Here is a 17,551-nt window from a genome sequence, read left to right as displayed (position 1 = left end):
TGGACCCAAATTCTTTGCCAAATGACATTTCTATAGATTGTGTTCTATATTCATCATTATCATCTCATATACATTTTGGGGTATTTTGTAAAAGTATTTTCAGTTGCAAGAATATAATAATGATTTAATCAGAGATTAAAAACCACAGGGCAGCCCAAAAACCACAGGATCATGAGAAGCGCAAACATCAATTTTTATAACAAAAGCCAGAGACACAGTAGTTCTTCAAAGAGTCTTTATTATGTCAATGATATTGATCTAACAGCTATTCTCAAAACCACACAATCACAAATAAGAAGGCATATTTGTTGAAGAGCACAAGCAGAGCACATGTCAGATATTAGCACTGAAAGCTCAGGCTGGGGGAAGGGGAAGGATTCACACACAGGCTCAGCTCAGTGTGACAGCAGTAAGGAGCAGAGAGGCTGAGGGCAGAACAGGGTAAAAACAGTGTGACCAGAGTGTGTGAGCTGGGCCTCCACCCGGCCTACTAAGAACAGTGGGCTCTCCTCAGTGTCTGAGGGGGGGCAGACAGGGAGCCCTTTGTGGCCTCACAGGTCAGTGACCCTGCCTTCACCCAGTCGTTCTCACTGAGAGTCAGGGAGCTGCTCCAGCTGTACAGGCCGTCCTTCCCCAGGACCCCCACACTCCCGGCCACGCCCGAGCTCCTACTGGTACCGTCCACTTTCCAGCGCAGAGTCCAGTCTGAGGGGAAGCGCTTGTTGGCCAGACACACCAGTGTGGCCTTTCCCTGCTTCAGCTCCACACTGGAGGGGGGCAGGACTGTGAGGGTGGGAACTGTGTCACCTGGGAGACACAGAGAGACGTGAGGTCAGAGAGTGGACACACCCCCATGTGTCGATCATTCTGTCCTTACAATGAGACATGACTCAGACACAGAGAATGTCAGGTGTTACTCATAGGCAGTAGCTGAAGATCATTTATCCTGATTTGCTATCCTGACATTGTTCTATCTACTTGGATTCCATTATTATCAGAACCTGTGACTGCACTTTACAATGAAAAATTCATGCTTGGGGTGCTTGGGTTGTTGAGTCACTGGGAAGCCCTGTACTTATTGTGGATCAAAAGTGGGTTGCCTGTCAATATTCAGCATTGGGGTGCTGCCCAACATTGGAATCTTGTATATAAACTTGTCTTGATGAGAACTCATGTGTTTACCCCTAATACACTGCTGTAAGTAAAGGTTGGTCCTTTACACAACAAATGCACTTGTAAATCGCTTTGGATTAAAAGCGTCTGCCAAATGACTAAAATGTAAATGTAAATATTTTAATTACTCTTTACGAATGGTATAAATAAAGTATTACTGTGTTGCTTTTGATACATCAGCCTCCAATCCTTTCATTCATTTGAATAACCCTAGTGTGGGGAGGGATCTTTACTGTAGAGTATCAGTGGGTTCTCCCATCCCCGTTAAATAGGTGGGAGTGGCGTAATCGTAACATATAATGGAACTGGATTGTTGTCGCTAACGGCCACATTTGGCGAAATCGGCAGGATTGTGATTGTTGGTTGATGTGCATTAGCTTTGGGAAGAATTGGGAGTTTGTTTTGGGAAAACAGTGGCTGACTGGAACTGGGATTGAGGCAGTCTTACCTCCTGGGAACACAGCCCAGTGCTGGTGCCAGGTCCCCAGCAATGTTTTTTTTGTTTTTCTGTCCAGTGTTGTTTTTTTTTTTGTATACGTGTGTGTATATTGTAGTCCATACTCCTCGCCTATCGTGGTTGTTCAGAAGAAGGATGGTACCATACGCCTTTGTGTGGACTATCGGCAGCTTAACGCTAAAACCCGACGTGATGCTTTCCCACTACCGAGAATTGAAGAGTCACTGGATGCACTCTCTGGAGCTTCATTATTTTCCACATTAGACCTTGTCAGTGGATATAACCAGGTACCAGTAGCTGAATGTGACAAAGCAAAAACGGCGTTTTGCACCCCATTTGGCCTCTTCGAATTTAAGCGAATGCCATTTGGGTTGTGCAATGCGCCGGGGACGTTCCAACGCTTAATGGAGAGGATTTTTGGCGACCAAAGTTTCCATTCGTTGTTACTCTATCTAGATGAATTGGTTGTCTTTTCTACTTCGTTTCAAGAGCACCTACAGCAGCTGGAGTTGGTTTTTGACCGACTACGACAACATGGGCTGAAGTTAAAGCTCAGTAAGTGCCATTTCTTTCAGTCCGAAGTGAAATATTTGGGGCGTGTGATTTCGGCTAAGGGTGTCGCTACAGACCCAGATAAAATAAGTGCTGTTAGGGATTGGAAGACCCTGACCACAGTCCGGCAACTCAGGTCGTTCTTAGGCTTTGCCTCATATTATCGTCGTTTTGTGGAGGGGTTCGCAAAATATGCGGCACCCCTCCACAAACTAGTGTCGAAGTTACAGCCTGGACGTAAGAGATCACAATCGCGACCCAGCTGCGCTTTGCAGAGCCATTGGGACAAGAGCTGCGACCAAGCATTTAAAACATTAATGGATAAGCTAGTTATTGCACCGGTCTTGGGTTATGCCGATTTCTCCAAGCCTTTTGTGTTGGAGGTTGATGCCAGCAGCTTGGGTTTGGGGGCAGTGCTATCCCAGGACCAGAGGGGGCAACGCTGTCTGATCACTTATGCAAGTCGGGGGTTGCGACCAACCGAAAAGAACATGTCCAATTATAGTGCTATGAAATTGGAGTTGCTTGCCCTTAAATGGGCCGTCACAGAAAAGTTTCGGGAATATCTTCTTGGCGCCCCATTTACCATATACACTGACAATAATCCTCTCTGTTATCTTCAAACAGCGAAGCTCAGGGCTGTAGAACAGCGTTGGGCATCACAGTTGGCTTTGTTTAATTTTAAAATTGTGTATAGGCCAGGGTCCACCAACAACAATGCAGATGCCCTATCAAGACTGCCAGAGGATCTTACCCCTTGCTCTATGGAAGACGTAGCAACTGGAATTACTGTTCCAGTGGAGACCCAAAGCCTCTCTGTGGGGCTTGGTGGGCCAGGGCTGGCCACCTCCTCGGTCATCGAGGCCGTTCCCGGTCGGGAAAAGGCAGACTTACAAAATCTGCAGACTTTAGACCCGGTTATTAGTGCCTTTAGAAGTTACTGGCAAACGGGTTCACCTCCTACAGGGACTGAGCGAGCACAGGAACCACCCGCTGTCGTGGAGCTAGTCCGACAGTGGGCCCGGATCCGGGAGAGAGACGGGGTACTGTATCGGGCCACCCCTGAGCCAGGTGGACGGGAGCCAGTCTTGCAACTTCTCCTCGGTGTGGAGGAAGATGAGCCAGTGGAGGGGGGGGTAAGTGATTGGGTCAATGAGCATCAAAAGCACTTGACCTCAGTCTATAAGGACGCTCGGGAACATTTAGAAGCGGCAGCCATCCGTAGGGGGAAAGACAATCCAAGCTCGGTTTCTATTCTGGTGCCTGGTACTTTAGTGTATAGGAAGAACCATCCCCCTAGACACAAGATCCAAGATATTTGGGACTCCGTTCCCTATGTGGTGGTTCAGTGTCTGGATGACGTGGGGACCTTGTATAAAATCAAGCCACGGGACCAGGCAGGCCCAGAGAAAAACATTCACCGAACTGAATTAAGACCCCTCCCACGTATGGTGGAACCCCTGACTTTGCCTGATGTTGCCCCCTTGGTAGAGGATAGCACTGTCCCTGATGAGCCAGTCACACAGAGGTATGACGAAGAGCATTCTGGCGATTGGGTAATAATAAGGCAAGAGACACAATCACAAAGGGTGATTCAGTCACCAGTGACCCAGGACAATAGCTTCTCACCCCCCCCTGCGGCACAGGAGGTGGTGGGCTTGGAGGCGGTTAGGCGAACATCTCGTGTAACAGCAGGTTACCATCCTAACCCTTTCAACCTACCCCAGTCAGCGGTATAGTAACAGGTGTAGGCGGAGAAGGCTATAGTCTAAAACAGCCCTTGACGCTACCGTGTTCAATGTCTCATCCACAGGGGTTGCTCAGTTCTTGGAGTATGAGCACTGTCACCGGGGTAGAATTTGTAGGTAAATAGAACGATTCTTAAATCTCCGCTAGTGATTCCCTCTTAATCGCAGTAAGGGATGTATGATGAACAAAGCATCGAAGCGGTGCCCTGCTGTGCGCGCTGAGAATATTCATATTTAATGTCTTTCAACAGATCGTGCTGGTGTTAAGAGTGTTTGCCTAATTGCTGCTGCGTGCGGGGGGGCGGATGGCCTGGGAGCCGGCTTGTGAATGAACCCTGCCACTCGTCGTTTTTGTCATTTGGTTTGGACAGCTAGCCACTGTTTTCCCATACGTGAAGTTTGTATATGTTTATTTATATCATGTCTATGAAAATGAGCTCTTAATCATTGATGTTTTACTATTGATGCAACTTGTTGTGTTTGGGCAGTGTGCAGTACCAAGGGTGGGCTGTACTATTGTAATCAACCATCACATGAGAGCAGTGTGCAATATCAAGGCTAGGACAAGGGGAGGTGCCAGTGGGCAAGTGTACTTTGGACAATTGTCTATCTAACTGATTATCTTGGCACTTCATGTTCTTTACTTGTTACTATATTACTTATTCTAAATCTTAATTGGCTTTGTTTGGGTTCTCATATTTAGTGGGCAGGGCTCGATGCTCAATGTGTTACGGGGACCACCCGTGTGGTGTGATTACGATTGGTGTGTATTAACCAAGCCTTTTATGGTTAACCTGGTGTCACCTTGGTTGCGGTGCTTGGGGTGTTGAGTCACTGGGAAGCCCTGTACTTATTGTGGATCAAAAGTGGGTTGCCTGTCAATATTGAGCATTGGGGTGCTGCCCAACATTATTTATTGGAATCTTGCATAGAAACTTGTCTTGATGAGAACTCATGTATGTACCCCTAATACACTGCTGTAAGTAAAGGTTGGTCCTTTACACAACAAATATTCTAATTACTCTGAACGAATGGTATAAATAAAGTATTACTGTGTTGCTTTTGATACCTCAGCCTCCAATCCTTTCATTCATTTGAATAACCCTAACGTGGGGAGGGATCTTTACTGTAGAGTATCAGTGGATTCTCCCATCCCCGTTAAATAGGTGGGAGTGGCGTAATCGTAACATATGGTAGTATAATGGAACTGGGTTGTTGTCGCTAACGGCCACATATGTAAAATAAAGAACTCTTTGACTTCGGCATTTTAATTTTTAGAATTAAAAATAGTCCGGTTATGATTGATAGGCTATATCATGACTTTCTATCATTTCATTTAATGTGACCCAAATAAAATCTAGCTGCACTTCAAACTGCTACAGAGCCGCTTTGATTCCACCGAATGAACCAATGCTATTTATTTAGTGCTGCACGGAATAAAGTTAATTCAGGACTGTATTCTAAACATCAATGCGATAGCTAAAAACACTGTTTGAATCCAGTGGGCTAGTTTAAATTGCCAAGCTTATTAAAATAATTAAACCAAAATAAAACGTCGGAAACGTGCAGTATATAAAAATATCGATGTGGACGAAGCCTAACTGAAAGAGAGATTATTTAGGCTACTTCCAATTGGCAGTTTTGTTCCGCCACCGAAAGTGAACCCGAGTGAACAGACTCATTCACCAGCCGTACAAAAACCTCTTGCTCAAAAGACACTGCCTGTTATGCCTGTTATGCCTGTTCAAGTACAACTTCACGCCGCTTTTCAAACGAGTCAATAATTTGCTTGTAAAAATGTGTCACATTTTCTTTGATTTTATGCATCATACGCAAATATACTCGTTTCTGTGGGCAAGATTTAAAATAATTTTAAATCAATGGCTAATCTTACAAGGATTCCTGTTATTTAAGCATCGCGATAATTATTAAAAATGTGATTAACGAAATCTAACATCGTAAAACGAGAATATATTTGAAAAGAAAGCACACACATCGATATGGATATATCTGAAATAGAAATTTGACAGTTTCGTTCCGCCACCGAAAGTGTCCCACAGTGATGCAGACTCATTCACCAGCCGTACAAAAACCTCTTGCTCAAGAGACACTGCCATCCTAAGCCTTTTTCATTCTAACTTCACGCAGATTTTAAGTCAACCATTTATAATGTGTAACAGCATACCCGAAGCTTTTTATGTAGGCATATCCTACCCACATGCATCCTACTCTCTTGAGTTTTTCAAATGAATGTTTTTTGTTATTTCTAGTTTCACGACGGACTCGGTTGTAATAAGATAATGTGAAATATACAATTTTTTCGCAAAAACGTTCAGCGAAATTAATGTATAACAACTTATCGAATCTCCAAATATTTTTGCAGAAAATCTTGAAAAGTCTTATTGTGTAGCAATTTACTGCCGATTTCCAGTTTGGTCCCGCCACCGAAAGTCCACCACAGCGATTGGGTCTGATTAACTGACTGTACAAAAACCTGCCTCCGTCACGTTTCAGGTCTGTCTTGCCATTTTTTTATGTTTATTCATGTTGTCTTAGTCACGTAGTGTCTTATCATGTATTATGTTAGTCTAGGTTCGTCATGTTGTTTAGTTATGTTTCGTTAGGATTTATTTTCTTGTCATGTCTAGTTATGTTTCGTACGATTATATTACCTTGTTATGTTGAGTGGTTATGGTCTTAGTTTCGCTTTGTGTTATGTTTTGATTTATGTTTATTGTTACGTTAACTGGTCGTTGTTTATGCAAACACTTTTACATGTCTTTCCGCAAACCTTGCGTTCCGCCTTTTCTCTCTCTCTCTTTCTGTCATTCACTCCCTAATTGTTTCCATTTGTCTATTTACTAAAACTACTAACGCTAGATCAGGATTGGGTAGAAACTAACAAACTAATCATGTGTTCATGTTACCTTACGTTTCTCGTGCATGTCATTTACTAATTTACTAATGCTAGGGCAGGATAGGTTTATTACTAACGATTACTAATCGCCTTGTTAAACTTGTCATCCATCGCACCTGTTTTCCATTTCCTTGCTACGCTCTAACTAATTGTCTACACCTGTCTACACCCGCATTTATAGCCCAGTCGCGCTACTGTTCTTCGCGAAATTGTCTGCCTCTAGTTTACTACGCAACTCTTGAGCATTAGGTACTGTTTGAGTACACGTTACGATCCAAGCCTGTTACCTACCATTGTTTATTGATTTCTGTTTTGTTGACCACTGTTTGTTTTTGACTACGTCCTCGCCTACCGTTTTGTACTTTTGCTTCGCTGATTGTTTCATGGTTTCGACTCCCGCTTCGCCCACGACTACGCCTCTGCCTGCCGTCCGCCTGTTCATCTGCCCCGCTGACAGCTCTCCTGCTACCGGACCTCCCTGCACCTCTACCGACTACGAGCTTGCCTCTTCCCTCGGCACCGTGCTTCTTGTTTGTTTACTATTTGTTTGGCTGGATCTACGTGTATGGACTTTGCTTGTTTTGACTACGCTCCTGGGATTCGTCCCGAATAAAGCCCTGCGGGGTCTTTATATAACTTGTTTCTGAGTCGTGCATTTTGGGCCCAACCCCCACGCACCCGTCTCAGCCTCAACAGATAGTTGATCCGACCCACTGTGCAGTGTTCGTAAGTCCCCTACTGGAGAATTTTGAAACGACCATTACGATGGTATTCTGAAAGCTGAATCATTCATATTAAACATACCAAAACTTTGTGTAAAATACTCCTAGATCCACAATAAATTATAAATGACGTGATTATGACAGGGGTTAAGTCGTGCGAGATGAGCAGATGAGCGCTTCACCACGTCATCATGGATTCCTGCTTTTGCGCACCCCAGAGACATTCAGTCGCATGGAAAGCCACAGTGCTAATTATTCATTTTTAATTTGTCTTAATCTTCAACAGACCATTTCGACAACTTAAAAAAGCATTCTTGAGCCAAAGGCCATTTGAACTTCATTTTGAATTGTGCTTTGAGCAGTACCACTGTTTCTCCTGAGGTACTAACACGAATATGAAAGTGGAAGTTACCATCTGGTGTTGAATCCTGACGGTGCTGCTGCTGACTGTGACCAGCAGCTCCACAGGCCAGTGTGTAAGTGGCCATAGTGCTGATCAGAAAGGGAGGCTTTCAGTGGGCTCAGCTGCTCCTGTCTCATCCTGCCAGAGAGACTCATCTGCAGGCTGCCTGCTTCCTGCCTGTGTCAACTGCACAAGATGCACAGGCCTCCAGCACAGTGGCTGTGCTGCTCAGTTTGTGCACTGCAGTAAAGAACCTAGGCCTTCATCCCAAACTCAATCCTGTGTTCATTCAATATCTGTCCTAATCTTTGATGTTAAAGAAGATAAAATAATATTTAAATATGAATGAGTAAAATAATGATTAGTCCCAGGCTCCAGCCCCCCTAAGGATAAGCGGGTTGAGATAATGGATGGATGGATGGATGAATGAGTAAAATAATGATTAGTCCCACATTGAGGTCCCCAGGCTGTGGGCAGTGGCCCTTTTATCTGGCGGTGGGGAGCCTCTAAGTGCTGCTGGAGTCACTCCTGGAGGACAGCTGCTCCCAGGTGTTGAGTAACTGGTGTAATCACAGAGTTCTGTCTGGGCTGCTTCCAATCACTGAATAACTGCTGTAATTATAGGATGCTGTTCAACCTGCTCCCAATCACTGAATAACTGCTGTAATTACAGGATGCTGTTCATCCTGCTCCCAATCACTGAATAACTGCTGTAATTATAGGATGCTGTTCAACCTGCTCCCAATCACTGAATAACTGCTGTAATTACAGGATGCTGTTCAACCTGCTCCCAATCACTGAATAACTGCTGTAATTACAGAATGCTGTTCATCCTGTAGGGCGGCACGGATGGTGCAGTGGTTAGCACTGCCGCCTCACAGCAAGGAGGTCCTGGGTTCGAATCCCTGTCGGACAGGGCCTCTCTGTACGGAGTTTGCATGTTCTCCGGGTTTCCTCCGGGTCCTCTGGTTTCCTCCCACAGTCCAAAGACATGCAAGACATGCAAGACATGCAGGACATGCAGGACATGCAGGACATGCAGGAGAGGCTGATTGGAGAGTCTAAATTACCCGTAGGTATGAGTGTGTGAGTGAATGGTGTGTGTGTGAATGGTATGTGTGCCCTGCGATGGACTGGCGACCTGTCCAGGGTGTATTCCTGCCTTTCGCCCAATGTATGCTGGGATAAGCTCCAGCCCCCCTGCGACCCTGTTCAGGATAAGCGGGTTAAGATAATGGATGGATGGATGTTCATCCTGCTCCCAAACACTGAATAACTGCTGTAATTACAGGATGCTGTTCATCCTGCTCCCAATCACTGAATAACTGCTGTAATTACAGGATGCTGTTCATCCTGCTCCCAATCACTGAATAACTGCTGTAATTACAGGATGCTGTCCAGCCTGCTCCCAATCACTGAATAACTGCTGTAATTACAGGATGCTTTCCAGCCTGCTCCACTCTGGCCTGCGTCTGCTGTCCATGGTCCTGCAGACACGGGGAACTGGGAGAGGTCACAGGTCACAAGAGAGAGAAAAGAGAGCACAGCTGGGTGGAGCATCCAGTCCCTGCATCACAAGAGGTCAAAATAGCAGTGAACAGTGCACATGTCCCAGCCCTCTATAGACCCACTGCTGTTCACACATCAGAGCTCCTCTAACTGTGTGTGACAGGATTTGTATAGAGGAAGGGGCTTTGCATACCTGTCCTGCCTCACTGCTCCACACACTTTAAGACCCCCAGTACTGATCAGTGAGTGTCCAGTCTTTTCACAGACACTGACACAGGCAGCATTATGAAGATGTCAGTCTTTCCACTGCTGGTGATATTGGGACTCTTTGTACAGGGTGAGATAGATATTTTTCAGCTTGGGATTTTACATTTTATTTGCTTGCTTTTCACAATACAACTCTGTCACAACAGTGCTATGATTGTATATTCAAATATGTCAGGATTTAACAGTGTTGTTTTATAATTCTATTATCCATTGACCTATATTTCCTTTTTTTCCTTTTCAGAATCAATGGCAGATATAGTCCTGACTCAGGATCCAGCAGCTCAGGCTGTTCAGCTGGGGGACACTGTCTCTTTACGCTGTACAGCCAGTGAGGGTGTATACAGTGATTTACAGTGGTACCTGCAGAAACCTGGTCAACCTCCTAAACTTCTGATTTATGATGACACAACTCGCCAGTCTGGGATTCCTGATCGTTTCAGTGGGAGTGGATCTGGGACTCAGTTTACACTGAAAATCACTGGAGTCCAGGCTGAAGATGCAGGAGATTATTACTGTCAGCAGAGTGAAAGCTTTCCGTTCACACAGGGATACAGAGCCGTACAAAAACCTCCCTCAGTCAGACTGCACAGAGACTGCACTGCTGCAGCTGGGACCTACTGCAGGTGCTGAGGGGGGAGCACTGACCCGAGACACTGAAGGGCTCTGCTCTAAAACACTGAACTACTTTATGCAATAATAATTCCCATATTCTCAAATTTAATGACCTTTATCTCAATGTAAATGACAATCTTCTGAGGGTCAATTTTTTTAGTATGTTTAAAAAGTCTCATTAAAAAAAAAAAAACACTTCAGGCATGAGAAATTAGGTTAATTTTCTCTGAAACAGAGTATCAAAAATGATCATTTTTGTGCATACTCTATTAGAGGTTTCACCAGGGTTAAATCATAATTTGATGTTGTTCATTGTTAAATTTGACAAGGGGATCCTGTAAAATTTCCTGGATAATATATTAATTTACATTTAACCATTTTGTCATTTCGCACACACTTTTAATCCAAAGCAATTTACAAGTGCATAGGTTCTTCCACAGGTTTAATGCATCAAATACAGAACTAGTGAAAGCCGCAGGAAGGGCTGTTCAACAAAAAGATAAGTCATCGTAAGTGCAATTTCCTTTGTATTCTTTTAAAAAATATATATATTTTTATTATTTGTATACATTCCCAGAATCTTTAGAAAATAATCTAAAATAAGAATGAGCTGACATCTACAGACCATTCAAAGATTATTGAGGTGATTCAGAGAAGTCAACAGAATTCAGAATGCAGAGAACTTGTATTTCAGCAATAACTCCTGCATTTGTTCAGTGATGCAAGTACAGCTCACCCCAGATATAATTTCCCCTGACAGAGACCACAGGGAGGGAGGAATGTTCTCCACACTCTGTTCCTCCTTGAGACGGGTGCGTGGGTGGTTGGACCCAAAATGCACGACTCAAACAATAATCGGATAAAGTCCCGTCAGGGCTTTATTCGGGACGAATCCCAGGAGCGTAGTCAAAACAAGCAAAGTCCATACACGTAGATCCAGGCAGACAAACAATAAACAAACAAAAAGCATGGTGCCGAGGGAAGAGGCAAACTCGTAGTCGGTAGACGTGCAGGGAGGTCCGGTAGCAGGAGAGCTGTCAGCGGGGCAGAAGTACAGGCAGGCGGCAGGCAGGGTCGTAGTCGAGGGCGAAGCAGAAGTCGAAACCATAAAACAAACAGCGAGGCAAAGGTACAAAATCGGTAGGCGAGGATGTGGTCAAAAACAAACGATGGTCAACAAAACAAAAATCAATAATCGATGGTCGATGGTCGATGGTCGGTGGTCGGTGGTCGGTAAACAGGCTTGGATCGTAACGCGTAATCAATGATAGCACATGCTCAAGCGTTGCTTTGACGTACAAGAGGCAGACAATTTCGCGAAGAATAGTAGTGCGACTGGGCTATAAATGCAGGTGTAGACAGGTGTAGACAATTAGTTAGAGAGCAGCAAGGAAATGGAAAACAGGTGCGATGGATGACAAGTTTAACAAGGAGATTAGTAATCGTTAGTAATAAACCTATCCTGCCCTAGCATTAGTAAATTAGTAAATGACATGCACGAGAAACGTAAGGTAACATGAACACATGATTAGTTTGTTAGTCTCTACCCAATCCTGATCTAGCGTTAGTAGTTTTAGTAAATAGACAAATAGAAACAATTAGGGTGTGAATGACAGAAAGAGAGAAAGAGAAAGGCGGAACGCAAGGTTTACAGAAAGACATGTAAAAGTGTATGTTTAAACAACGACCAGTCAGTGTAACAATAAACATAAATCAAAACATCACACTAAACGAACTAAGACAATAATCACTCAACATAACAAGGTAGAATAATCGTAACGAAACATAACTAGACAGGACGAAAAAATAAATCGTAACAAGAAACAAACTAAACAACATGACGAACCTAGACTAACATAATACATGATACGACAATACGTGACTACGTATTTGCTGGGCTAAATGGCCTGTTCTCACCATTACCTTATGTTCTGTTATATTGTGTTGTGTTATGTTATGTTAACTTAATGCACCGGGAGCTAACTAAGCTGGCCCCAAGGTGGTCTCTCTTTCTCTTTTTTGTTTTCTTCCAGCTGCAGCCGGAGCGGCCGGTGTATGTGGCCCAGCCTGAAGGACATCAGGAGGAGCGGATCAACGGAACAACCTGCGTGCCTTTCTGGTGGGTGACGCCTGGAGGGAGCCCCCAGAAGAGGAGGAAGCCGAACGGGAACTGGAACCAGGACCGCGGACCACCACCGGCTTGGTGAGAGCACTTCCCTTGATTGGTCATTGAGAGCACGCACGGGGATGTGGACCGGGGTAATTGGTCTGCTCAGCTCCGCCCGGTTGATTAACTCACACAGCTGCCACTGGTTTCCCCTGACACAGGGAATGGGACAAATGAGCGGCGTGGAGCCCCAGTGGTGTGAGGAATGTGCACCGCCATCAAACGCAAGCACCAGTGTGGCCTGTTGTGTCCAGTCCACAGTGGGGTAATTGGTGCTGTGCCTTCTCCTCTCCATAGTGCGGCCCTGTTGCCCTGACCGGAGGATACTGCAATCCAGGAAACCCACAGTGTTCGGCCGCGGTGGTTCCAGACGGCAGGAATGAGGAGCAGTCCTTTTTGGTTTCGTTTTTTATTTTTGGAGGTGGAGACGGTCTGGCACCTGTGGCATGGGCCGAGTTGCGTCCCTCCCTTTTGGGGTGTCAGAGTGGGGTGGCTGCAACTGTTTATTAAAAATTGTAATGACTCTGCTTAATTCATCCCTGTGTCCTGGTTGTTAGTGGTGGATGGATTCCAGTACCTGTGGTGGTGGGAGCGGTAGCAGGGGAAGCTAGCGTGACTCCTGACCCTCCAACATATGCTCACTACAGACTGCTAGTGTAAACCATGTATGCTCACGACAGACTGCTAGTGTAAACCATGTATGCTCACTACAGACTGCTAGTGTAAAGCATGTATGCTCACTACAGACTGCTGGTGTAAACCATGTATGCTCACTACAGACTGCTAGTCTAAACCCCCTACACCCCTGCTCCTCCCTCGTGTTTAATAGACTATCACATGGGCAGCACGGTGGTCCAGTGAATAGCACTGTCACCTCACAGCAAGAAGGTTTTGGGCAAATTTGAATAAGTAATGTATATAGCTTGTGTTTCCTCCCAAATCCCAAATCCTCCAGAATTCAGTGTTGTTTGGCTGTAGAGGAACCTCTTTGGGTTCTGCTTCCAGAGCTCTCTCTCCATACATCACACAAGCTGCCATTACACTCTCAAACCACCAGAGGGAGACAAAGGGGTACTGTTGCTCCTGATGTAAAAGCACTACAGTATAATCAAAGAGAGGAAACTGCAGTCTGGTGTTAAACTCTGGCCAGCGCTGGGTGAGTGAACTGCAGTTTGGGTAAAGAAGGGGTTGCTGGGAGAATGTGCTGTATGGGAAAAGCAGCTTTTCAGTGCTCTCACCAAGTGATGGAGGACATTGCAGAAATGACATTTGTTGTTAAATATGATCAAACATACTAAATTAGGACAACAGAAAAAATCACTGATGAACATATCATGGAAAAAGTTCCAAAGCTGGACTGGAGATCAGTTATCAGAGAGATGAAGTAGAAAATGGCCTTCTACAGTTAGCCCAGTATTCCCTCAGTCAGACTGTACATTAAATATAGATGGATATGCTGTAACTGAATAATTCCATGTGCCTCAATGAGGTCCTTGACTTTCTGAGCTCCCATAGAAACTGCCATCACAATAGAAAACATGTACATTTACTCAACTCATATTTTACTCAATCTTACCACTTCAGTCCTTATTCACCATGAACATATATTCACCTGTCTACATGTACACAGCTCAATGTCAGAAACCGTTATTTTGACATTTGAATGTTTGACAGATTAAAAATAGCAGTGAACGGTGCACATGTCCCAGCCCTCTATAGACCCACTGCTGTTCACACATCAGAGCTCCTCTAACTGTGTGTGACAGGATTTGTATAAAGGAAGGGGCTTTGCATACCTGTCCTGCCTCACTGCTCCACACACTTTAAGACCCCCAGTACTGATCAGTGACTGTCCAGTTCTTTCACAGACACTGACACATGCAGCATTATGATGATGTATGTCTTTCTACTGCTGGTGATTCTGGGATGCTTTGTTCAGGGTGAGTCATTGAAATTGATTAGTGTGGATTTTCTATGATATTTTACAAATGCAAATGCTTTTTTCCCCAAAACATTTTCCCGTAATTCTTTTTGTACAATAACATTGGTTGACACTATTTTAATTTTTACACACATTTCCATGTTTTGTTTTTCAGAATCAATGGCAGATATAGTAGTGACTCAGTCTCCATCAGCTCAGGCTGTTCAGCAGGGAGACACTGTCTCTATCAGCTGTAGAGTCAGTCAGAGTGTTTACAGCGACTCCGATGGCCACTGGCTCCACTGGTACCTGCAGAAACCTGGTCAGGCTCCTAAACTTCTGATTAGGTATGCCACAACACGCCAGTCTGGGATTCCTGATCGTTTCAGTGGGAGTGGATCTGGAACTCAGTTTACACTGAAAATCACAGGAGTCCAGGCTGAAGATGCAGGAGAGTATTACTGTCAGAGTTTTCACTACCCCAACAGTAAAGCTGTGTTCACACAGTGATACAGAGCCGTACAAAAACCTCCCTCAGTCAGACTGCACAGAGACTGCACTGCTGCAGCTGGGACCTACTGCAGGTGCTGAGGGGGGAGGCACTGATCTCTGACACCAATACTGCCAGCAGGGCTGTAGGGGGCCACAATGAACTGCAGCCCTGAACACACACCTCTCTGTGCTGAAGAAGAGCTGCTCTGTGTCACATACAGAACCCATAGGAGAGCTGCTGCTAAATCACACACACTCCTGTACCACAACATCACAGACATCACACAGTGTATCACACACACTCCTGTACCACAACATCACAGACATCACACAGTATCACTTGACATATCAGCAGGTTTGAGTTCAATACACACATCAGCATTCATGTCATTCAAGCTGTTTCTGTTCAGATGCTATGCAAGCGACTCTCAGCTGAGCTGGACTGAATCACAGAATCAGATTTTAATGTGATTTCTTCCAAAGACCTGGTCATAATTTTTGTAAAAATGGTCATGGCATGACTGTCACACACAACAGGGAATACAAAGCATTTTTCTGAAGTGATTAACGAACACAAACGTATCAAATAATATTATTATGTACCACCTTTTTCAGAATACTTTGCACAAACCAGCATGAACAAAAGAATGTTCAGCATGAAAATATCAAATGCTGTTATTTCGGGGATTTTTTATTACTCAAGGAACGTGCACATGCATCCATTGTATTTCAGGCATGATTCAGTAATTGATATCACCAGAACAGAATGTTTCAGTTCAGTGAACAAATGTTGTATTGTGTACTTTCAATTTCTAAAAGGGGATATCTAAACAAACAGACATCTCTAATTCACACAGGATTAAAATGAATAAGTAATGCACCCACACTGGGATATGTCACCATGTTGAAGTGTTGAAGGCATTGGTGCAAATCTGTTCTCTTGTCATTCATTGTTTTCATCTCCAATCCCACCAAACTTGGAACGCCCAGTTTGTGAACTACACCAAGCACGCTCAATACTGCCAGCAGAAGACTGGCGCTTCTCTTCCAAAAGTAACACCCAACATCAGCCAGACACTTCTGTTCACACTGCAGGCACAAGCTGCACATGCACACAACAGGGGCAGAGAGCACGCCACAGGCACCCAGACGGCCAACAGGGGGCGCTCCAGCAATGAACACTGCTATCCCTGCTGACTGAATCCCTCCCATAACCCCCTTGGGCGACACAAAGCCAACATGGACCGACCCTGCAGGACTGCCAGTCACAGTCAGTCTGAGACCATGCTGCTCACTCACTTACTGCAAGTGGACATTTTACTGAGTGATCTACCCAGCAGCCCATTTCAGTCTCAAGACTCTTTAGAACTTGCTCTTCCATAATGCTTATCTCTACTGCATCTCTATGTGCTTTCATGTGGACATAGAGACTATTCATGTTCAGTGTTATTCATTGACATCTTTACTTTAGATGTGCCTCTTGGTGATCACCTCTCCTCTCTATTATACCTCTCTGCTTGCACATTTAATGCCCTCTTTGCTGACATTGATGTATCAGAAGAAAGAGAATGAACAAAACAGCTCTCAGTGGTGGGTATTTTGGGCTGTGGGGGTGAAACTCAGATTTGCATGTGCAGGGTGGGGCAGGCTGGTTCTGCTGTCCCTCAGTGGGACTGACTCAATCTCAGAATAGAGCAGCACTGTGGCCAGGTGTCTGGGCCGTCCCCAGGGGGTTAGTGTGAGCTGAGCACACATCCTGCTGTACAGAACTGCTCTGAGCACGCTGCACACATCACTGCTCCTCTCAGCAGGCCTCCAGAGCTGGGACTGCCCCTCCTCAACTGATTCCAGATCAGTTCTTTCACACACAGTCTCTTATCACCTCCATCTAGTCTCTGTGTGAGAGCAATATAAACTGATTCCAGATCAGTTCTTTCACACAGTCTCTTATCACCTCCATCTAGTCTCTGGCTGAGTCCAATATGACCAGTATAAACCAGTGTCATAAAATCCAATAACAATTAAACAATGCATATTAAAGTTATGCATAAATAATATATAAATTAGGGTTATAACTACATAGTGGACCCATATTCTTTGCAAATTGCATTTCTATAGATTAGGTTCAAGAGTAATTTTATTTGGCCAAATCAATAAAAGTAATTATCATACTCAGGTTGCATTTCTGTGTGGTTTGTCTGGACACTTATGTCAGCAACACTCTACAGATCAGAAAATTATGAATTATATGAATAAATCTATTATTCTATCTATTCTTTTTCAATTTACTTAAAGCTATATCTATCATTATCATCACTTGTAAATATGTGTGTGTTTTGTAAAAGTATTTTCAGTGGCAAGAATAGAATTATGATTTAATCAGAGAAAGGGCAGCCCAAAAACCACAGGATCATCAGAAGCACAAACATCTATTTTTAAAATAAAAGCCAGAGACAAAGTAGTTCTTCAAAGAGTCTTTATTATGTCAATGATAGTGATCTAACAGCTATTGTCACAACCACACAAACACAAATAAGAAGGCATATTTGTTGAAGAGCACAAGCAGAGCACATGTCGGATATTAGCACTGAAAGCTCAGGCTGGGGGAAGG

General features: G+C 44.3%; 1 long non-coding RNA gene and 1 gene segment (V, D, J or C); one reads left to right on the top strand and one right to left on the bottom strand.

Annotated features, from left to right (window-relative positions):
• Nucleotides 1–375: 375 nt before the first annotated feature.
• Nucleotides 376–7,793, bottom strand: LOC133114153 (Ig kappa-b4 chain C region-like). The segment is given in 3 exon segments: nt 376–807; nt 6,349–6,412; nt 7,752–7,793. Coding segments are annotated over 3 exon segments (423 nt in total).
• Nucleotides 7,794–11,076: 3,283 nt separating this feature from the next.
• On the top strand, nt 11,077–13,010 carry LOC133114998 (uncharacterized). Of its 2 annotated transcripts, none has more exons than XR_009705594.1 (3): nt 11,077–12,124; nt 12,394–12,563; nt 12,825–13,010. It is a non-coding gene; the product is annotated as an uncharacterized LOC133114998 (long non-coding RNA). The 2 variants fall into 2 exon arrangements; XR_009705595.1 differs by having other exon boundaries at nt 12,360–12,563.
• The last annotated feature ends 4,541 nt before the right edge of the window (nt 13,011–17,551 follow it).

Source organism: Conger conger, chromosome 16 (genome assembly GCF_963514075.1).
Source record: "Conger conger chromosome 16, fConCon1.1, whole genome shotgun sequence".
NCBI classification, from domain to species: Eukaryota; Metazoa; Chordata; class Actinopteri; order Anguilliformes; family Congridae; genus Conger; species Conger conger.
The sequence above is the reverse complement of the archived record's forward strand: the minus strand, read 5'-3'. Positions and strand labels throughout refer to the sequence as shown.